Consider the following 23,553-nt stretch of genomic DNA (forward strand, 5'->3'; position numbering starts at 1 on the left):
TGGGGGGTGGGGGGCTATGAGCTCACTAGTGTTTCTACCTTATCTTCTTTCAGCCACTTTTCTAGGAGTTGCTTACGCCCCTGCTGAAGAACCAGATGGCAAAGTTCTAAAGATTCAAGTTTATTGAGCTGACCCTGGTCGAGCAGGATTCCAAAGTACTGCAGCAACGGAGAAGCCTGGCCAGACTGAGTGGGTACGCTCTGGAATTTCTGGACCGTCTCTCTGGTACGCAGGATTCCCTAATAATAAATGGAAAAATAGGTCACTGTGTTGTAATCACGGGGGGGGTCCCTTCACTCAACTTGCTTGTATATAAAAACAGAAACTTCCCAATGGAAATTCCGCACTGCTCTGTCATGGACAAAAAGTCCTCTACCAAGGCAACTGCTTCTACCTTCAACAATAACTGAAAGTATGAGGGACTCTAGGTCCTACAGGTGGCTTCACACCTAGGCTCTTACTTCTCCCCCAGCATGCTGCAGGGAGAATTAGGCTTCTCAGTCAGTCTTGCAGTAGTGAAGTTCTGCTATCATTATATTCTATTTCAAAATACTTAAATTCATGATGAAGGCTAGAAATGGTTTGTTCATAACTACCCCTTGAAAGACAAGAAAAATTCTTTCAAGGACAAGCAACTTGGAATCTTTATCTACTCAGGAGCAGATCCAGTCTCTGAAAAATTTATCCAAATGAAATAAACCAAAGAAAAAGCCACATACAGAAATGTATATTCGAAAAGAGTAGAGAAAGTCCAGAGTCGGACTACTGCTAAATAAAACAGGGAACAACCACTTCATGTACTGTAGTTATATTTGACAACCAGGTAGCAGGAGTAGAAAATTCTAAGTCACAAAAATGTGAAACTGTACCTAAGCTGCTGGGTGAGAGGTATGTATGCACACAAAATGGGAGACCAGAACTGCTGATACAGGAAGACTGTGGATAATTTTTCTGTTTACCTCCTTAACTGTTAGGCCATTGGTGCAAAAATGTTAAACGAAAAACTCCTAACACAAATACACTGCAATATTAGTAGTGAAATACTTGTATGACTTATTTTCCTCTCAAGGTTGGTTCTTAACACTCAGAACACTTGAACAGTATTCGAGGTTTATCACCTTTGGTGCAGACGCTGCCACTCTGGCGGCTTCAGCATAGCTCCCCTGTGCAAAGAGGGTCCCGAATTTTCTCACAAACAACTCCTCTGCCCCAGCCAGGTTACTACGAATGGCCAAACGCAGACCGAGTTCTGGATTCTGAAGCACGTTGGCTGCATAATTCACAATGTTATCTTCCTCAACACAAACTGACAGCACCTGTAAAGGACCCAACAAGTGAGAGCGGCTGAGCCTAGAGGAGTGCTCCACCATCCCTCTGCCGTGTTCCCTCCCGATGCCGGAGGGAAGCCACCTTCTCAGGCGAGCGTTGAGCACACCAGTGACGGTGGCCCTCGTAGTGAGAGGATGCAAAGGAGATGGAAGCTGAAAGGTAAGAAAGCAGAACAGCATACGAGTCTACGTAGTTGTTAAAGTCACATGGATAAGCACCCCAGTGATGCAATCTGCACTACAGCAAAATGATCTATGTGGATGGAACTGATAATTTGTCTTCTTAAACTTTTTATTTTTAAAGCACAGAGTTTCTTTTCTTTCTTTTTTAAAAAATATTTTTGTAGAGACAGCATCTCACTATGTTGCCCAGGCTAGATTCAAACTCCTAGCCTCAAGTAATCCTCCTGCCTCAGCCTCCCAAAGTGCGGGGATTATAGGAATCAGCCACTGTTCCTTTTTTTTTTTTTTTTTTTTCAATTTTAGAGAGAGGCTCTCACTATCTCACTCAGGCTAGAGTGCAATGGTGTGGTCATAGCTTACTGCAGCCTCAAACTCCTGGGATCAGGCCATCCTCCTGCCTCAACCTCCCATTTAGTTGGGATTACAGGCATAAACTATGTGCCCACACAAGAGTTTCTTATTTTAACTATCTTTTTCAACTATGGTTGAGAAAAGTAACTTCAATACCATAGTATCTGCTTTTCCAACCCTCCCAAATTAGGGTGTGCGTGGTTTGAAGATGATGTGTTGGGCATCAGAACTGCTGTTTCGTGCGGGAAGGAGCTGCTCTCCTGGAATCAATCCTGTGTTAGAAATGGTGCTGTCTGAAGAGGGGAAGTGCCAATATGAAGGAGAAGGAGACATAGATTTAAGTTTTAATAACAGGAACCATTGATAAACTATGCCCAGCCACTTTCCTGAAGAAGAGGGAAAGTAAACACCAGTCCCTAATGAATGGAAAAGGTGGAAAACAAAACATCAGAGTTACACACCTGTCCCTTTTTGTTGACACCAATAATTCCAGAGGTTGGTTTGTGTGGAGCAGTGACAAATATTGTGTCAGCACTAATACAGTTCATGTAGATGCACACACCAGACTCTAGGTCGTACAGATGAAGATAGCCACACTTCGTGATCAAGTAAATAACACCATGTTTAGCTCCAATCTGTCAGAAGACAACGACAGCAAGAAGTTAAGAAGTAAAAAGGAGGAGCCATGTGGGTAAAAAGAGTTCATAAATGATAAAGAGGATTTTTTTTTTGAGACAGGATCTTGCTCTGTCACTCAGGCTGGAGTGTAGTGGTGCCACTATAGCTCACTGCAGCTTCCAACCCCTGGGCTCAGGTGATCTTCCCATCTCAGCCTCCAATGTAGCTGGGACTACAAGTGTGAGCTGCCACATTCAGCTATTATGAGGATTCTTCAGTCTCTCAGGCCAAGAGATTACTGGTGGGAGCAATGCTTCACTGAGACATGGATTCTAAGTTGTACTTGATTGAGAATTAGTTTTAAAGCCAATATTTTGTCCAACTACTTTCAAATAAAGGTCCGATAGACTCAGGCTACTCCATTTATCTTTCAGGTAGAGCAATCCTTTCGGTTTATCAAACCCCTTTAAGCAAGCTGTGAGTTCATAAGAGAAGGGGAAAGTTCTGGACAAAGACCTAAAGTGACAAGTTAATGTCCCAGCGCGCCTTCCACCACCACTTAGTAACCTTTGAGTTTTGCCAAATGCTATTAACTTTTACAGAAAAATATTTAACACACAAGAAAACCTGAAGGGGATGGGTTAAAAAAAAGATGCATTTGCCCAACCACATTATTAAACATATACATTAAATTTTACCATTGGAAGAGAGAGAGACAGAGAGAGAGAGAGAGAGAGAGAGAGAGAGAGAGAGAGAGAGAGGGAAATAGAACTTAATTGAGAGCCCTGAAAGAGAATGAATCATGTATGAGGATTTAGTAAGAATGAGTGTGTGGTGACACAGGACTATAGTCCCAGCCACTTGGGAAGCCAAGGCAGGAGGATAACTTGAGCCGAGGACTCTGAGTCCAACCTGGGCAACAAAGCAAGACTCCAACTCTGAAACAATAAACAATTAGTAGGTAACACATTCGTGGAAAACAGGCACTTTAATCAATATATAGCATATATTATTAATATAGTCAACTAGCTATCTGGAGATGGAAGTAAGAGCAAGGAACTGAATTTCTGTTTTACTCTCTAGATGAAAATAAATTACAGATGGGTCAAAGATTTTAAATAAAAAACAAACACAATTAGGAGAGGAATGAAAGAAAATATAGGTAAATGTTGTGATCATCTTGGGGTACAGAAGTATTCTCAAAACATGATGCCATTGACACACAAAAATGCAACTTTCAATAAAGTGGCACATACCACAAATTATGACTGGGAAAAATATTCAGAATACATCAGACACTTAGTATTCTGTAAGTACAAAAAGCTCTTACAAATAAGGTAAAAATCCTGGAGCTGGGCACACGCCTGTAACCCCAGCTACTTGGGAGGCTGAGACAGGAAGACTGCTCGAGGCCAGGAGGTCTAGACTGGCCTAGGCAACATAGCAAGACCCATCTCTACTTTTAAAAAAAATATCCTGATAGAAAAAAATGCAAAGATTAGGAGAAGCCAATTAACCAGATGCATATGAGTGGCTAATAAATCAATTCTACCTTGATGGTAACCAAGGGAAAGACATCACAACATGGGATGCTGTCTAGCTACCAGTGGAAGCACCAGTAGGAACGTGAAGTGGCCAGAGTGGTCAGGGGAGTCTGCGATGGGCATGTGCCCCTGACCCAGCAGTTTCATTTCTAGAAATTTATCTTTGGACTTTTAGACTAACACACAAAGGTGTATGCAGCACATTGTTCCTTATGGGGATTGTTTAAATGAATTGTGGCACCGAAGAGAAGATGCAGACAATAAAACAGGTACATGTGTGTTATTGGCACAGAACGATCTACAACACAGCTAGAGGAGTTTACACAGCAGCAAGGCTAGTGCAGAGACATTTTCATAAGAGTCTATCTGTATAAATCTGCATAAATGTATGCGTGTTAAGTTACTTCCAAAGGGATGGCCAAATTGCCAGCAGTGTGAGGGTTTCAGGAGGTATTTAATCCTGCTGTGACTTTTATCGATATTATTAGAAATTTATAAATAGCATATATTTTATGAGAACAAAATAGTAAAAAGGAGAGTAATTATATAATCTCACATATATAATCTGATTCCAATATTGTTCAGAAAAGGTATAGATCTAAAGTTTTTATAAAACAAGCTGTAACATTTTTATTTATTTGTTTGTTTCTTTATTTATGTATTTTTTGGAGATGAAGTCTCGCTCCAGGCTGGAGTGCAGTGGCATGATCTCGGCTCACTGCAATCTCTGCCTCCTGGGTTCAAGGAATTCTCCTGCCTCAGCCTCCTGAGTATCTGGGACTATAGGCACACACTGCCATGCCCAGCTAATTTTTTGTATTTTAGTAGAGATGGGGTTTCATTGTATTGCCCAGGCTGGTGTTGAACTCCTGAGCTCAGGCAATCCGCCCACCTTATCCTCCCAAAGTGCTAGGATTACAAGCATGAGCCACCATGCTCAGCCAAGATTTTCTATATATTTTATATCCAACTGGTTCATCTACAGAGGAATGTTTTCTTTCTTAAAAAATCTTTTAATTTGTATTACTCAAAAACGTTTCTTTTTTTATTTATCGTTCTGACTCTGTGCCTTCGACACTTCCACAACAATGTTCTGCTCCTCATAAGGAAAGCACACTTGATTACGAACGCACTTAGCACACACGGAACCACCACAGCCCCTGCTGACACCTGTTTCTGTTTTAGAGAATCTCGTAAGAACTTCAGGTCTCACAGCACGAACTCCTCCAAGTCTGCCTGGGTACGTGCCACATGCAGGTTTGGGTGTTTTCCCAACCTTCTTGATACAAAGGTGAACAATTCTCCTACAGGGGCTCAGGACTACCTAGTTTCATTAGAGGCTGCATGTCAAATGCTGGGCCATTCTGAGTGCCAGCTCAAAGAACTGTCTCTGGGAGCTCTGGGCTCCTTCAATGGCAACCAATTGTAAAGGAAATGAGTGTTTTATTCTTTACGTATTCTCATACCACCGTGAACATCTAATCATTTATAATAAGAAGGAAATGGCTTAGGACTTTGGTGTGTGACTTGGCAAAGTCTCCTGATGTCCTAACTCACTGTGATGCAGGGCATCCAATTCTATGAACAGGACCTTCCCAGCTCACAGACCAAAGCTCTAGGCCTCTAAATGCATTTAAGAGCATCACAGTGGCAGGAGACAGCAGAAGCATCCTAAAAATGGTAGCCTCCTATATCTTGGGAGGTGCTAGAGTACATTTTAGGACATGAAGATGTTTAGAGAGCAGCACATTCATACCTGCATAGCCACTGGAAAATCAGTCTGCGCCTCTGGAGGAAAAAACACATCTACTGCTTTCTTTACAAAAGGCTGGTTTCCTGCTGCAGGCTGTCCAACTTCAATGATGTGCAACTAGAAGAGAGATTTTAGGTCAATCGAGGGAACTGCTTGTGGTGGTGGATGAGTGTTAGCCAAGGCACAGAGGCAAGTGGAGCCTCAGGTCTACCTACTGGATGACTAATGCTAAAAGTCACACTCAACCAAAGCAGAAAACCCCCTTGTTGGAGCGCCTGTGATTATTCAATAACCTGCTGCCCATCACCAAGCACAGCACAAAAGAGCCAATGTCAGGCAGCCTGGAATCCTTAGTTCCAGCACAGTGGCAGAGTTACTTCCCCTCCCTGGGCCTGGATGCTGATGAAACAAAGGGCTCCAGTCAGAATCCGCTGTTCTTTCCAGCTCTGCTCCCTGCCCTCCTGCGTATAGCCTAGACTCACACAAGCCTGTTAGTGCAAGATCTCATCACTGGAGGCCATACTCACGAGACACCCTGACCGTCGCACAGGCCTGATGTTTTCCAGGTTGTGCTGGGCAGGGGTAAGAATCTGATGAGGGGGCCCATCCCTGCCTTTAGGAGAACAGCTCCCAGTTCCTGACCTACACCAGTGGCTTCCCTATAACTTTCTTTCTTTTTTTTTTTTTTTGAGACAGTCTCGCTCTGTCACCCAAGGTAGAGTGCAGTAGGGGCGTGATCTCAGCTCACTGCAACCTCTGCCTCCCAGGTTCGTGATTCTTGTGCCTCAGCCTCCCAAGTAGCTGAGATTACAGATGCATACCATCACGCCTGGCTAATTTTTGTATTTTCAGTAGAGACGAGGTTTTGCCATGTTGGTCAGGCTGGTCTCAAACTCCCGACCTCAGGTGATCCACCAGCCTTGGCCTCCCAAAGTGCTGGGATTACAGGCATGAGCCACCATGCCTGGCCCCCATAACTTCATCTAAAGAAAATATATCATAGCTAACACAAATCTGCAACAAAATCCAAAATGGAGGGTGAGTGAGAGTCATGAAACAAGGGCAGGAGAATGGGCTTAGAGGACACGGACGAGGGTGTCCCTGGTGGGCCATCTGGGTTTGGCCGGGCAGAGAGAGAAGAGAAGTAACACCAAAGGGGCTCAGATAAGCAGGGAAGCAGCACTGAGAGCTGGGCTGGTGGGGGAGGCTGAACGGCAAGCATATGGGTGCTCCTGTGGGTGCAGATGTGGGGGAACAGAAGTCTTGCTTTGGGTGCTTTAAGACACATAAAAGGTAGATTAGGAAAATTCTCTGGCTAGGCCTATTGGTAAGAAGGGGTGAAGCAGGTCTGAGGACCTAATAAATGGCTCTTCCGTAAGCACTTGTGAGGTGAGAAGGACGTAGCCACAAAAGGCTAAGTCAGATGTGAGACTTGCTAAAGGTCAACGACAAGAGAATGGAATGAGGCTTCACTACTATGGGTTCTTGCTTGGGAGCTGAGAAGGGTGACATTGCCAGCAGGAACAGAGGCACAGAAAGGACGCCAGGCTCTGAGAGTGGCAGCAGGAGGAGGTCGGCATGAAAGAACTGTGTCCAGACAAGCTCCAACCCACACGTGAAGACAACTGGCCCGTCCCGAAAGGACAAGTTAGTCAGGGCACAGGCAGGGTGGGGCACTCCCAGGACCCTGCACTCACCCTGCAGCAGGGAGGACCAACTCTGACACAAGGCACAGGGCTGCTCTGGGACAGGTACAGTCAGGAAACTGCATTTCCCAGGCTCTCCAGGTATGGAAGGGTCTGCCACAGAAGACCTCCTGGTTCATCTCCAGCTCAGCTGGAGGGGCATGCCCACCGAAGAGCTGGCTGTAGAGAGAGCCCCCAGCCCTTTCTCTTCTCGGGGCTGCCATCTGTGCACGGAGGCCCGGTCTGGAGAGTGCTCTTCTCCACAGGGCATTCTATGTGGCATGCTCTGCTCCGGAGAGGGGGGCCTGTCGCTGCCCTGTTGTCCGCTGAGCCTAATAAAATCCAGTTGGCTCCTCGCCAGTTTAATTTCTCTGGAGTCTCCCTGAGGCTCCCTGCAACCACCTGGGCAGAAACATCCTTCATGGTAAGGAAGGCACCACACTGGTGATTTCACAGTCATCTCCCCAAGAGCAGAAAATGTGCCTCACTTAACATTTTTTTTTTTTTTTTTTTTTTGAAACAAAGTCTCACTCTGTTGCCTAGGCTGGAGTGCAATAGCATAGTCTCGGCTCACTGCAACCCCTGCTTCCCAGGTTCAAGAGATTCTTCTGCCTCAGCCTCCCTAGTAGCTGGGACTACCGGCACAGGCTGCCATGCCTAGCTAATTTTTTCCATTTTAGTAGAGACAGGGTTTCACTGTGTTGCCCAGGCTGGTCTCGAATTCCTGAGCTCAGACAATTCGACCAGCTCAGCCTCCCAAAGTGCTAGGATTAGAGGTGTGAGCCACTGCGCCCAGCCATAAGAGGATTTTTTTTTAATGGGAATGGGGCCACTTAATCATGGGCATCATGGTGCGAACTTCTCAACACCACCATGAACCTTTCTCACACAGACACCTGCAGGCCACACCCGGCCACACGCAGGCATGCCCCTAACACCAGCTCATGACACTTTTCGCAGGGAGAAGACAGTAGAGTGGATCTTACCTTGCCTCCTGTGGAATTCCGTACAGCAAAGCAGAAAAGGGTGGAAGGCTTGGCATTCTCCTTGATCTTGAACTCTGCAAAGGCAGCGGCATGGCCTTCTATGGGTTGTGAAACCTTCCGATCCACAGAGTAGAGCTGCATTGCCCCAACTACACGGTTTTGCTAAGAAAAGGTATTACGCAGTGAAAGAGAGAGAAAGGAGAGGAATATAAAGAAACATTCTTAAAATATGTTTATAAAATGAAAGTCTCATACATTAGCATACTTCCTCTAATAAAAATTAAATGTATTAGCTATTAAAGGTATGATATCACTCTGAATTTGATGTGGAAACATGGCAAACACTATGGGAAAAAATAAGACCACAAAAAAGTAAGATGGATGATCCTAATTTGTTAAATATAACAAATGTGAGGGCATTTTTTTCATGGAAAGTAACTCATGCATTTCGGAGGAAAGGCTCCAAAGCATTAATAGTAGTTAAATCAGGGCGATGCAATCACAGGCGAATTTTGAAAATTGTGTTTTCTGAAATTTCTAAGTAGCAAAAATTGTATTTAACAAAAATTAATAAGGCCAGGAACAGTGGCTCACACAGTGGTCTCACACTTGAGCCAAGAGTTCAAGACCAGTCTGGGCAACATAGCGAGATGCCATCTTTACAAAAAAATAAGAAAATTAGCTGGTCATGGTGGCACATGCCTGTTTTCTTAGCGACTCGCGAGGCCAAGGCAGGGGGATTGCTTGAGCCAAGAAGTTCCAGGTTGCAATGAGCTATGACTGCAGCACTGCACTGCAGGCTGGGTGGCAGCTCACGACCCTGTCTCTAAAAAACACCCAAACCCCAAAACCAGTAAGGCTAATGTCGTCCATAAAACTTAGAATTTATATTTTCTACTAAAGAATTTCAGTACATTTATATCCAAAATCAAATGCTCCCAAAGCTAAGTAAATGGAATACAAAAGGGTCCGAGTTCAAGCTCCTGTAATTCAACATTCAATCCTCTCTGCTGAGTGAGCACACATGTAGTTTGTGGGTAAAATCCTCAGTGTATTCCCTACTCATTCATGACTCCTTCAAATGGGATCACAAAGGCTTCAACTTTGTCTTGGAAAATATTTTCTATTGCACAGGTTTCTTAAGCAAAGTACTGACACAGGCTACAACATGGATGAACCCTGAAAACAAGCTAAGGAAAGGCGCCAGGCATGAAAGGCCACACATTGTCTGATTCCACCCATGAAATATCCAGAATAGGAAAATTTATAGAGACAGAAAATAGATTAGTGGTTGCCAAAGGCTGGTAATAGGGAGAAAGAAGGGAGTGGCCAGCAGATAAGTGGTCTGTGTTCTAACAGAAAAATGAGCATGGAAAGGTAAAAATGAGAATCCAAAGACAGGACAAAACTCACCTCCCCAAGAGACCGTGGGAAGACTTCCAGCAACATGGTGACAGCACATTTGAGTCCTAAAGGTACAGATGCCTAAATGAAGCCTAAGCTGAAGCCAAGATGAAGAGGCAGGGAAGACAGAACAGCCAAGGTGATGAGACCGGACCTGAGGCTACGTGTGCGGCCTTGGGCCGACGGCCTGCTTCTAAGTCTTAGGCACCTGCCAGGCTTACCTTCCCACCTCATGGGGCTGCTGAGGGTTAAGTGTGTCCAATTTGGGTAAAGGCATGGTAAGGACTATAGCAGGCAAGGACTCAATGCAGAAATGCATTCACTGTGCCAGGCACCATGCTAGGGGCTAGAGATAAGTAAATATGACACAGGTCCTTCTCTCAAGGACAGATGGTGAGAGTTTCTGGCAAATATGCAAGCAACTGCGATACGGAGTGTGACTTCGGCACGGGATAGAACAAGATGCCTTGTCAGCTCACCAAGATCAGTAAGTCAGGGAGGCTTCCCAAAGTGACACCTAAGCTGGAGTAAGAGCTAACCAGGATGACAGGGACAGAACTTGCTTCAAACAGAAACAGGCATTTGCGTTTGCAATGCTTGGACAGGGTTGGCAAACTATGACCTCATATTCCCCACCTCTTTATATGTTGAGGTGACATTCACAAAACATAAAATGAACCAATTTAAAGCATGTGATTGAATGGCATTTAGGACATTCACAATGTTGTGTAACCAAAACCTCAGCATAGTTCCAAAACATTTTCATCAGCCAGAAGAAATTCCTGTGTCCATTAGTCAGTCCCCAGTCCCCTAGCAGCCACCAATTCTGCTTTCTAGCTCCATAGATTTACTGATTCCACATATTTCATATAAATGGAATCATAAAATATGAGGCCTTTTGTGCCTCACTTCTTTAACTTAGTAGGGGTTTTGAGGTTTATCCATGTGTAGCATGTATCAGTACTTCATTTTTAGGGCTGAATAATATCCCACTGTATGAATACACCACAACTTGCTTATTCACTCATTTGCTTGTGAACATTTGGGCTGTTTCTACCTTTTGGTTATTATAAAAAGTGCTATTATGAACATCTGGGTAGAAGTTTTTGTGTGGATACATTTTAATTTCTCTTGGGGAGACACCTAAGAGTGGAACTTCTGGGTCAAATGGTAATTCCATGTGGTAATTCCAAATGGATATTTCATGGGTGGAATCAGACAATGTGTGGCCTTTCATGCCTAACTTTTTGAGGCACTGCCACACTGCTTTCCACAGCATCTGAACAATTTTATCTCCCTAACACTAAGTAGGAAGGTTCCAGTTTCTCCACATCATTGCCAATACTTATTTTCCACTTTGTAAAAAGTATAACCATCCTAGTGGGTGAAAAGTGTGCTTTACTGTGGTTTTGAATTGCATTTTCCTAATGGCTAATGATGTCAAGCAAGTCCTTTGCCCATATTTTAATTGGGTTGACTTTCTGTTGTTGAGTTCTAAGTGTTCTTTGTATATTCTGAATACTAGACCCTTATCAGATACATGATTTTCAAATATTATCTCCCAGGTTTTTTTTTTTTTTTTTTTTTTTTGAGAGTATGAGACGGAGTCTTGCTCTGTTTCCCAGACTAGAGTGCAGTGGTGTGATCTCAGCTTTCACAACCTCTGCCTCCCGGGCTCAAGCGATTCCCCTGCCTCAGCCTCCAGAGTAGCTGGGATTACATGCATGCGCCACCACACCCAGCTAATTTTTTGTATTTTAGTAGAGATGGGGGTTTCACCATGTTGGCCAGGATAGTCTCGCTCTCCTGACCTCATGATCTGCCCACCTCAGCCTCCCAAAGTGCTGGGATTACAGGCGTGAGCCACCGTGCCCAGCCCCACGTTGTCTTTTCACTTTATTGACAATATCCTTTTATGCACAAAAGTTTTTAATTCTGATGAAGTCCAAATTATCTATTTTTAAATTTTGTTGCTCAGGCTTTTGGTGCTACTATACATAAGAATCCATGTGAAATCCGAAGCTTTCTCCCTATGTTTTCTTCTCAGAGTTTTGTAGTTTTAGCTTCTCCATTGAAGTTTCAGATCTATTTTGAGTTTATTTTTGTACACAGTGTGAGGCAGGTGACCAGTTCCATTCTTTTGCATACGGATATTTAGTTGTCCCAGCACCATTTCCTGAAGAGACTACTCTTTCCCCATTGAACATTCTTGACCCTTGTCAAAAATCAATTGGCCACAGGTGTTGGGGTGTGTTCCTGGACTTCACATTTTTTTCCCATTGGTCTACACGTCTATTCTTATGCCCATGAGGTGTTTCACTGTTGGTAAATGTATGGGATTTAAAAATTTGTTGGTTTTTAGTTTGTCAGTAAAGTATAAACAAGTAATTATGATCTATCATTTTTGTTTTATATTCCTCAAACATAATAATTTCTTCGTGAAGAGGTATAATTCCGATATGGCATAATTTTTTGTTTGTTTTCTTTTGTTTTTGAGACAGAGTTTCACTCTTGTTGCACAGGCTGGAATGCAATGGTGCGACCTTGGCTCACTACGCTCCCCGCCTCCCGGATTCAGGCAATTCTCCTGCCTCAGCCTCCCAAATAGCTGGGATTAGTCGCACATGTCACCACTCTTGGCTAAGTTTTGTATTTTTAGTAGAGATGGGTTGATAGGGGCAGCCTCCCAAAGTGCTGGGATTACAGGCAAGAGCCACTGCGCCCGGCCCTTCTAAGAGTTTTGTAGGTTCAGTTCTCACATTTATGCCTGATCGATTTTGAGTTTTTTAGTATTATGAGATAGGGGTCCCATTTAATGCTTCTGCATACAGATATCCAGTGTCTAAAAACCTTGTATTGAACAACTATTCTTTTCTTCACTGAACTGTCTTGGCAACCCTGTAAAGATCAATTGACCATAAAGGATACAACATTTTGACTGGACAAGAGTTCACATTCAAGTGATCTATTATACAACATAGTAATTACACTTAGTAACAATGTACTGTATACATGAAAATCACCAGGAGTAGCTGATGTGTTCTCACCACCAAAGATAAGTATGTGAGATAATGCATAAATTAATTAGCTCAATAGGCCATTCTACAATGTATACATTTTTCAAAGCATCATTTTGTGCATCATAAATATAGACAATTTTGTTCATTAAAAATTAATGAAATTTTTACCAGGCAAGATAGCTCATGTCTATAATCCCAGCACTTTGGGAGGCCAAGGCAGGCAGATCACTTGAGGTCAGGAGTTTGAGACCAGCCTGACCAACATGGTGAAACCCTGTTTCTACTAAAAATATAAAAAGTAGCGAGGATGCTGGCTCTGTCTATCATCCCAGCTACTTGGGAAGCTCAGGCAGGAGAATTGCTTAAACCTGGGAGGCAGAGGTTGCAGTGAGCAGAGATTGTGCCACTGCACTCCAGCCTTTGTGACAGAGCGAGACTTTGTCTCAAAAAATTTAAAAAAACAAAAAAATTAAAATTAATGAATTTTTAAAAACTATATTTATACTCTACTGATATTATTTTGATTTAGAGAAATATGTTCATAACTTATTAAAAATAACATAAGCAGTGAGACCAGCCTGGCCAACATGCTGAAACCCTCTCTACTAAAAATACAAAAAAAAATTAGCCAGGTGAGGTGGTGTATGCCTGTAATCCCACCTACTCTGGAGGGTGAGACAGGAGAATCACTTGAACCTGAGAGGGGGAGGTTGCAGTGAGCTGAGATTTAGCCATTGCACTCCAGTCTGGGTGACAAGAGTGAAGACTCCATCTCAAAAAAAAAAAAAAAAAAGAAAGAAAGAAATAACCTTGAGTAAATTTAAATTTATTTCTAAGTTGATGCTATGGCTAGGTTTTTATAATTCTAAAATTTTTATTTGGTTTCTGTTCATTTTAATCAGGACCCTGTTCACAAACCATTAAAGCTGATTTTGAAACTTAAAGAAATCACCAGACACCATTCAAAAGCCATCTTCCCTTTAGAATGACTGCTGGGATGCTAAGGTTTTTCATAGCATATCATTATTAAAGGAGATACAAATAAATGGGTCAGGCGAGGAGGCTTATACCTGTAATCCCAGAACTTTGAGGTGGGGGGATCACTTGAGGTCAGGAGTTTGAGACCAGCCTGACCAATGTGGTGAAAACCCGTCTCTACTAAAAACACAAAAATTAGCTGGGCGTGGTGTCATGCAATTATAGTCCCAGCTATTTGGGAGGCTGAGGCATAAGAATCACTTGAACCTGGAAGGTGGAGGTTGCAGTGAGACAAGTTCATGCCACTGCACTCTAGCCTGGGTGACAGAGTGAGACTCCATCTCAAAAAAAAAAGAGAAAAGAAAAAGAAAGCCTGGCTTTTGGGCACATCACTTTTCTAGGACTCATCTATTCTTTTTTTTTTTTTTTTAATTTAGAGATAGACTCTTAATTCCACTGCCCAGGCTGGAATGCAAATACACGATCAGGGTTCACTGTAACCTTGAACGCGTGGGGTTAAGCAATCCTCCTGCCTGAACTTCTCAGGTAGCCAGGACTACAGGTGCATGCAACCACACCCAGCTAATTTGTTTGCCATCTATTCTTAAGTTAATACCACATTCTACTTTATTTTATTTTATTTTGCAGACAAGGTCTCACTATGTCACCCAGGCTGCAGTGTAGTGGTTTAATCTTAGTTCACTACACCCTCCACCTCCCAGGCTCAAGCAATTCTCCCACCTCAGCCTCCTGAGTAGCTGGAACTACAGGTGCATGTCACCACACCTGTCTAGTTTTTGCATTTTTTGTAGAGATGGGGTTTTTGCCTTGTTTCCTAGGCTGGTCTTTAACTCCTGAGCTCAGATTATCCACTTTCCTCAGCCTTCCAAAGTGCTGGGATTACAGGCATGAGCCACTGAGCCCAGCCAGTACCATATTCTCAATCTATGCAGGTTTGAGGCAAGTTTCAAAATTGGGAAGTATATGTACTCCAACCTTTTGTTTGTTTGTTTTAAGGTTGTTTAGGCTATTCTGGGTTGCTTGCAATTCCACATAAATTTTAGGATCATCTTGTCAGTTTCCACAAAGAAACTAGCTGGTATTCCAATAGAGTTTATGTTGAATTTGTAGACCAATTTGAGGAGTACTTCCATCCTAAAAGTATTAAATCTTCCAGTCCATGACCATGAGATATTTTTCGATTGAAATCTTTAATTACTTCCAACCATGTTTTGTAGTTTTCAGAATATAACTTTTGCACTTTTTAAATTTATACCACTGCACAGGAACAAAACCATGTAGTCTATTCTGGAGTAGAGACATGTATGAGAAAGGTAAATTTACCTTTAAGTATTTTATTGTTTTTGATGTTATTATGAATGGGATTGCTTGCCTGATTTCATTTTGGATTGTTCATTGCAAATGTGTAGAAACACAACTGATGTATGCATACTGATATTGTATTCCATAACCTTACTCAATTTGTTTATTAGTTCTGATAGTTTTTTTTTTTTTTACCAGATTCCTTAGGATTTCCATATACAAGCTTATGTCATCTGCAAATAGAGACAGCTTTAATTCTTCCATTTAAATCTAGATGCCTTTTATATTTTTCTCACCCAATTGCCTTGGCTAGAATCTCTAGTCCAAAGCTGAACAGAAGTAGCAAGAGAAGACATCCTTGTCTTGTTTCTGATCCTAGGGGGAAAGCGTTCAGTTTTTCAACATGAAGATGTTAGTTGTGTTTGTTATAGTTGCCCTTTATCAGGGTGAGTAAGCCAAAGTCTTAGGTCTTGTTTCCCTGTATATCTGCAATGCCACTGACTTCATCTAGTCACACATGCCTCATTTCTTCTGGGAGCTGAAGAAATGGAAGAGACCCTGGAGCGGAAAGAAGCACTCCTTCCCTCTTTGCATATTCTCCGCCTTTCTCATACATGTCTCTACTCCAGAACAGACTACATGATTTGTTCCTGTATCTGCATTTCAATTAGTCTCCTGGCCTCCAGTCTTCACGTCCATCCCCAACATCAATGATAGCATTTTTTTCCATTCCACTATGCTGCCAAGAAGGAAAATTGATTACATTACTCTCACTCAAAACCTGCTACAGAATTCCCATTGCCTACAGTCTGGCCCCGACTCATCTCTCTAAGTCTTGCCCCTCTAGCTGCCTAATATGCTTACCTATAGGTATTATCCACAGTGGATGACCTCAGACTCCTAGAAAAAGCCATTCTCTTCCATTCCATGCCTTTGCACACACTGTTTCTTTCCAAAGTGTGGAAGCTAGCAAAATGTAGCTTAGCCCCTCCTGGGCTCTCTTGACTGAAGGTACTCATGGCTCTCACAGTACTCTCTTCAAACATGTGACAGTTATTTAATTACCAGAATTGTTCGGATACACCTTCCCCGCTAGGCTACAGACAGATCATTTACTGGTCATCAGCACTGGATGATTAAGATCTATATTCCAAGTGCAAACATCAGTAGTCCTCTACTCTAGTATCTGGTGACTGAATTAGCCACCAGGAATGAAAAAAGGGAAGACAGAAAGATACTGCTTTCATTATAAAAGAATATGAGTTAGTAACATTTCAGTCAGTCTTTAAAATGCAGTCTAGAATGGCGATCATTAAAAATCTGGAGACAACAGATGCTGGAGAGGATGAGGAGAAAAAGGAATACTCTTACACTGTTGGTGGGAGTGTAAATTAGTTCAACCATTGTGGAAGACAGTGTGGTGATTCCTCAAGGCCTTAGAAATAGAAATTCCATTTGACCCAGCAATCCCATTACTGGGTATATATCCAAAGGACTATAAATCGTTCTACTATAAGGACACATGCACACGAATGTTCATCGCAGCACTGTTTACAATAGCAAAGACCTGGAATCAACCCAAATGCCCATTGATGATAGACTGGATTGGGAAAATGTGGTACATATACACCATGGAATATTATGCAGCAATCAGAAATGATGAGTTCGTGTCGTTTGTAGGGACATGGATGAATCTAGAGAACATCATTCTCAGCAAACTGACACAAGAACAGAAAATGAAATACCGCATATTCTCACTCATAGGCGGGTGATGAAAAATGAGAACACATGGACACAGGGAGGGGAGTACTAAACACTGGGGTCTTTTGGGGGGAAAAGGGGAGGGCCAGCAGGGGGTGGGGGAGCTGGGGAGGGATAGCCTGGGGAGAAATGCCAAATGTGGGTGAAGGGGAGAAAGGAAGCAAAACACACTGCCATGTGTGTACCTATGCAACTGTCTTGCATGTTCTGCACATGTACCCCAAAACCTAAAATGCAATAAAAAATTAAAAAATAAAAATAAAAATAAATTAAAAAAATAAAATGCAGTCTAAGGACTACTTCTTATAAATCTATCGGTTCCAAATTACTCTACAAAATTCCTCAACCTCTCAAAACAGTGCTAAAAATAGTTTATACAATGAACATCAGTCACCTGATGGAGTGCAGTAGTTAATGGGCCAAAGGTAAATTATTTGATCCAAGTTGAGATTTCTTTGTAATCTCTATTTCACTCAGTTGCAGGCCTACTTTTGCCTTAAACCTATAACCAGCTTCTATTTTTTTTTTTTTTGAAACAGGGTCTCACTCTTTTGCCCAGGCTGGAGTGCAGTGGCATAATCTCAGCTCACTGTAACCTCAAACCCCTGACCTCAAGAGATCTGCTTGCCTCTGCCTCCCAGAGTGTTGGGATTATAGGCATGAGCCACCGCACCTGGCCCTATAACCAACTTCTAATGACTTAACCATTACACTCTAATGTTGGGCTTTGAAGGTCCATCAGACCAGCCTCTAAAGGCAGCTCAAGGCTTACCTGAGCCGAGATGCCTATGAGGAGCAGCCACTTTTGGTATTCATCAGTCCGGTAGTTAATCACCTGGCAGCCCGCCAGGCTGGTATGTCTGTCAAACATCTTAATGGGCTGGGAGTCTCCTTCCATGCTCCAGTGGTAGACAGCTGTCTCGGTTACTAAGGCAACAGCGTTCACAGAAACCCATTTCCAGAAAATCACCTCTTCTGCCATAGTATGAGCCTTCATTTTACTCTTCATCTCAATATTAAAGATCTGAAGTGTCTTCCCAGCTAGTATTTCATATAATAGAGATTAAAGAAAGATAAATTAAAAATCTGAAAGACAAATTCTTATACTCTTAATTCTGAATTCTTTTAATATGACTTTAGGTTGTACCGGTGATCTCATTAACAGGGTCTGAAAGAAGCTGCCGGAGTAGTAATTAACCACACCTTAACGTCGAAATATTGAGGAGAGCCTGTATATGTTGAATTATTCTTCAGAAGAATATAAAAGTGTGCAAAAATATATATATATGTGTGTGTGTGTGTGTGCGTGTATATGTGTGTGTATGTATGTATGTATATATACATATATATATATTTTTTTGAGATGGAGTCTTGCTCTGTCACCCAGGCTGGAGTTTAGTGGCATGATCTTGGCTCACTGCAACCTCTGCCTCCCGGGTTCAAGCGATTCTCCTGTCTCAGCCTCTCAAGTAGCTGGGATTACAGATGCACACTGCCATGCTTGGCTAACTTTTTATATTTTAGTAGAGATGGGGTTTCACTGTGTTGCCTGGGCTGGCCTCAAACTCCTGAGCTCAGGCAATCCACCTGCCTCAGCCTCCCAAACTGCTGGGATTATAGGTATGAGCCATCACACCCACCAATGTTGGAAATATTCTATATTTGCATCCATCACAGCAGATAATAGCTACATGTGGCTTTAAGCACTTAAGATGTAACTAGCAAGATATTTCAGGAACTGAATTTATACTTTTATTTAACTTTAATTAATCTGAATGTTAAACAGCCCCATACAGCTAATGCTCAATAGGACAGCACAGTTCCAGACAATAAGATGTGGCATCCATTCTCTGGCAAGAGACCCATAATGTTTCTACCTGTAGCATGAACTAAATTTTGATCTTGGAATCTATATGAAATTCAGAGCTAACATAAAGTATTAAAATATTGCTTCCCACTAAGATTGGGAACAAGGCAAGGATTATTTCTCTGACCACTTGTTTTGACACTAAGAATAACATGCATGATAAGGCAAGAAAAATAAAAGGCATAAAAATCAAAAAAGGAAGTAAACCTGTCTTAACTCACAGACAATGTAATTATTTACAAAGAAAATCCTGCAAAATCTACAAATCTACAAAACAAATATTAGAATTAATAGGCGACTAAAGGAATGTGGCAAGATGCAAAGTCAATATACAAAAATATCAATTAAGCTGGGCACAGTGGCTCACACCTGTAATCCCAGCCCTTTGGCAGGTGGATCTCTTGAGGTCAGGAGTTTGAGACCAGCCTGGTCAACATGGTGAAACCCCATCTCTACTAAAAATACAAAAATTAGCCAGATGTGGTGGCAGGCACCTATAATCCCAGCTACTCAAGAAGCTGAGGCAGGAGAATTGCTTGAACCCAAGAGGCAGAGGTTGCAGTGAGCCAAGGTGATGCCACTGCACTATAGCCTGGGTGACAAAGTGAGAACAGGTCTCAAAAAAATCAACTTAATTTTGAGATGCTAGCAGCAAACAATTTAGAAATATTAAAAAGAATTCATAACCCCACCTGAAACACAGCATTTAGGAGTAAATTTAACAAAGGGTGAGCAAAGCCTCTATACTATAAAATATTCCTGAAAGAAAATAAAGGCTTAAATAAAAGAAGAGGCATACCATGTCCATGGATCAGAACACTTAAAATAGCTAAGATGCCATTTTCTTCTAAATCATTTACAGGTTCAATGTAACAATAATGAAAATCCCAGCAACCTTTTTCTTCTTTCTTTCTTCTTTTTTTATTTTAGAGACAGGGTCTCACTTTGTCACCCAGGCTGTAATACAGTGAAGCAATTCTAGCTCATTGTAACCTCAAATTCCCAGGCCCAAGTGATCTTCCTGCCTCAGTCTCCCAAGTAGTTGGAATTACAGGCATGCACTACCACACTCAACTGATTTTTCTCTCTCTCTCTTTTTATTTTTTTTTGAGACAGAGTCTCACTCTGTTGCCCAGGCTTGAATGTGGTGGCACAATCTCAGCTCAGTGTAGCCTCCACCTCCCAGGTTCAAGCAATTCTCCTGCCTTAGCCTCCCAAGTAGCTTGGATTACAGGTGCATGCCACCATGCCCAGCTAATTTTTGTATTTTTTGTAGAGACAGGTTTGGCCATGTTGGCCAAGCTGGTCTCAAACTCCTGACCTCAAGTATTCCACCTGCCTTGGCCTCCCAAAGTGCTGGGATTACAGGTGTCAGCTTAATTTTTAATTTTTAATTTTTGTTCAAGAGACTAGGTCTTGCTATGTTGCCCAGGCTGGTATCAAACTCCTGGCCTCATGTAATCCTTCAATCTCAGCCTGTTGAAGTGCTGGAATAACAGGTGTGAGCCACCACCCCTGGCCCAGCATCTTTCATTTGGTGGAAAATAAATAATGAATATGGACATGCAAAGGACAGAGAATAGACATACCAATTTTGGAAAAGAGTGAAGCTGGAACGCTTATGACACCTAATGTTGAGACATACTATAAAGCTATTAATAAAATCTATTTTATTGTCACAAGACACATGCATCAATGAAACAGAAGAAAGTCTAGAAATGGCTGCATGCTCTGATAAACTTCTGATAAATGGCTGCGTGCAGCCTCAAAAAACTCAATAGACCCAAACGCATTTTTATAAAAATGGAAAAATCCATGCTAAAATGTATATGGAATCTCGAAGGACCTCAAATAGCCGAAATAATTTTGATAAAGATGAACAAGGTGGGATGATCTCACACTTCCTGAATTTAAACCTCATTACAAAGCTAGAGTAAGCAAATAGTATGGTAGCAGCATAGAGACATAGACACCAATGGAATATATGAGAGAATCCAAAAATGAACCTTCACATGTATTATCAAATGACTTTGCACAAGGGTAATGGGACTGTTCAGTGGGAAAAAAAGAATACTCTTCAACAAATAATGCTGGGAAAACGGGATCCACAAAAATAAAATTGGACCCTACCTTATGCTATATACAAACATTAACTCAAAAAACGGATTAAAGACCTAAACATAAAACTAAAATCACAGGCAGGACCTCAGTCCTGTTCTCTCACTTTCCTTCCCAGATGGCATGAGTTTCACCACTCGTTCTACTACCTTCTCTACCAACTACCCATCCCTGGGCTCCGTCCAGCTGCCCAGCTGTGCCACCCAGTCTGTCAGTAGCCCAGCCAGCATCTATGCAGATGCCAGGGTTTCGGGTTCCCAGATCTCCGTGTCCTGTTCCACCAGCTTCCAGGGTAGCTTGGGGTCAGTGCCCTGGCCACTAGGATGGCCAGGGTCTGGTGAGAATAGGGGGCATCTAGAATGAGAATAACGATTACCTGGCCTCCCTAGACAGAGTGAGGAACCTGGAGACTGAGAATTGGAGGCTGAAGAGCAACAACTGAGAGCACCTGGAGAAGAAGGGATGCCAGGTCAGCAACTGGGGCCATTAATTCAAGACCATCAAGAAGCTGATGGCTCAGATCTTTGCAAATTCTGTGGACAATGCCTGCATTGTTCTGCACACTGACAATGCACATCTTGCTGATGATGACTTTAGAGTCAAGTATGAGACAGAGATGGCCATGCGCCAGTCTGTGGAAAGCGACATCCATGGGCTCTAGAAGGTCACTGATGACACCAATGTCACTGGGATACGTGTGACTGAAGACAGAGATAGAGACTCTCAAGGAGGACCTGCTCTTCATGAAGAAGAACCATAAAGAGGAAGTAAAAGGCCTACAAGCCCAGATTCCTAGCTTTTGGCTGACTGTGGCGGCAGATGTCCAAATATCAGGACCTCAGCAAGATCACGGCAGATACCTGGTTCCAATATGACAGGCTGGCTCAGAAGAACCTAGAAGCTGGACAAGTACTGGTCCCAGCAGACTGAGGAGAGCACCACAGTGGTCACCACAGTCCACTGAGATCAGAGATGCTGAGATGACACTCATGGAGCTGAGATGTCCAGTCCAGTCCTTGAAGACTGGCCTAGACTTGATGAGAACTCTGAAGACCAACATGGAGAACAGCCTTAAGGAGGTGGGGCCTGCTACACCATGCAGATGGAGCTCTTCAACAGGGTCCTCCTGTACCTGGAGTTGGAGCTGGCACAGATCCGGGCAGAGGGGAAGCACCAGGCCTAGCAGAACAAGGCCCGGAATATCCAGGTCAATCTGGAGGCTGAGATCACTACCTATTGCTGCCTGCTGAAAGACGGGGAGGACTTCAATCTTGGTGATGCCCTGGACAGGCGCAACTCCATGCGAACCATCCGAGAGACCACCACCTGCAGGAGAGTGGATGGCAAAGTGGTGTTTGAGACCAACAACACCAAAGTTCTGAGGCACTGACCCAGCAGAAGCAGGGTACCCTTTGGGGAGCAGGAGGCCAATGAAAAGTTCAGAGGTTAAAAAACAACAGCAAGTAAAATCATAAAACGTTAAGAGAAAACATAGTGGAAGAGCTTGATGACGTTGGATCTTGCAATGATTTTTTTGGATATGACAACCAAAGAAAAAAATTAATGAACTGGACAGCATCAGAGGTCACAAAAGAGAAAGGCCACCCACAGAATAAGGGAGAATACAGGCATTCCTCCTTTAATTATACTTCATTTTACTGTGTCTTACAGATACTGCATTTGTTTTTGTTTTGATTGAGACAGAGTTTCGCTCTTGTCACCCAGGCTGAAGTGCAGTGGTGAGATCTTGGCTCAATGCAACCTCTGCCTCTAGGGTTCAAGAGATTCTCCTGCCTCAGCCTCCTGAGTAGCTGGGATTACAGGCACCTGCCACCATGCCCAGCTCATTTTTGTATTTTTAGTAGAGATGGAGTTTCACCATGTTGGCCGGGCTGATCTTGAATTCCTGACCTCAGGTGATGCACTTGCCTGGGCCTCCCAAAGTGCTGGGATAACAGGTGTTTTTTTTTTCTTCTTTTTTTAAAAAAACCAAAACAAAAATCAAAAGTTTGCAGTATTCCTCCATCAAGCAAGTCTGCTTGTATCATTTTTCCAACAGCATGTGCTCACTGTCTCTGTGACACACTTTGGTAATTCTCATTTTTTAAACTTTTTCATTATTATATTTGTTATGCTGCTCTATGATCAGTGATCTTTCATGTTATTACAGTAATTGTAAAGATTACAACTCTCGGCTGGGTGTGGTGGCTCAAGCCTGAAATCCCAGCACTTTAGGAGGCCGAGGCTGGTGGATCACTTGAGGACAGAAGTTCGAGACCAGCCTGGCCAAAATGGTGAAACTAAAAATACAAAATTAGCCAGGCATGGTGGTGCACACCTGTAATGCCAGCCACCTGAGAGGCTGAGGCAGGAGAACCGCTTGAACCTCAGAGGTGGAAATTACAGTGAGCCAACATCATGCCACTGCACTCCAGCCTGGGTGACAGAGCAAGAATCTGTTTCCAAAAAAAAAAATTAGCTGGATGTGACAGTGGGTGCCTGTAATCTCATTTACTCTGGACGCTGAGGCAGGAGAATCGCTTGAACCCAGGAGGCAGAGGCTGCAGTGAGCAGAGATCATTTCACTGCACTCCAGCCTGGCAACAAAAGCAAAACTCCATCTCAAGAAAAAAA

The 23,553-nt window shown here is 42.8% G+C and overlaps 1 protein-coding gene and 1 non-coding gene across 36 annotated transcripts in view; one reads left to right on the top strand and one right to left on the bottom strand.

The window, feature by feature from the left end:
- The window catches only part of CLTCL1 (clathrin heavy chain like 1), a 104,446-nt gene that overhangs the window by 55,534 nt on the left and 25,359 nt on the right, over nucleotides 1–23,553 (bottom strand). For 29 of the 35 annotated variants that reach the window (XR_013523525.1, XR_013523519.1, XR_013523518.1 and 26 more), the window contains 6 exons: nucleotides 17,707–17,975; nucleotides 8,449–8,610; nucleotides 5,781–5,894; nucleotides 2,324–2,497; nucleotides 1,119–1,316; nucleotides 39–239 (listed from right to left, as the gene is read on the bottom strand). Coding sequence is in view for 24 of the 35 variants with exons in the window: in XM_078341482.1 (XP_078197608.1) it covers nucleotides 39–239; nucleotides 1,119–1,316; nucleotides 2,324–2,497; nucleotides 5,781–5,894; nucleotides 8,449–8,610; nucleotides 17,707–17,975 (1,118 nt within the window). In the remaining 11 variants the exon portion in view is untranslated. The remainder of the gene's footprint in view (nucleotides 1–38; nucleotides 240–1,118; nucleotides 1,317–2,323; nucleotides 2,498–5,780; nucleotides 5,895–8,448; nucleotides 8,611–17,706; nucleotides 17,976–23,553) is intronic. The other 6 variants (XM_078341524.1, XM_054241694.2, XM_078341530.1 and 3 more) reach the window with 1 other exon arrangement.
- LOC118148405 (small nucleolar RNA SNORA15) lies at nucleotides 13,798–13,915 on the top strand. Its single transcript, XR_004735217.1, has one exon. It is a non-coding gene; the product is annotated as a small nucleolar RNA SNORA15 (small nucleolar RNA).

This window comes from Callithrix jacchus, chromosome 1, assembly GCF_049354715.1.
Source record: "Callithrix jacchus isolate 240 chromosome 1, calJac240_pri, whole genome shotgun sequence".
In the NCBI taxonomy this organism is placed as follows: Eukaryota; Metazoa; Chordata; class Mammalia; order Primates; family Cebidae; genus Callithrix; species Callithrix jacchus.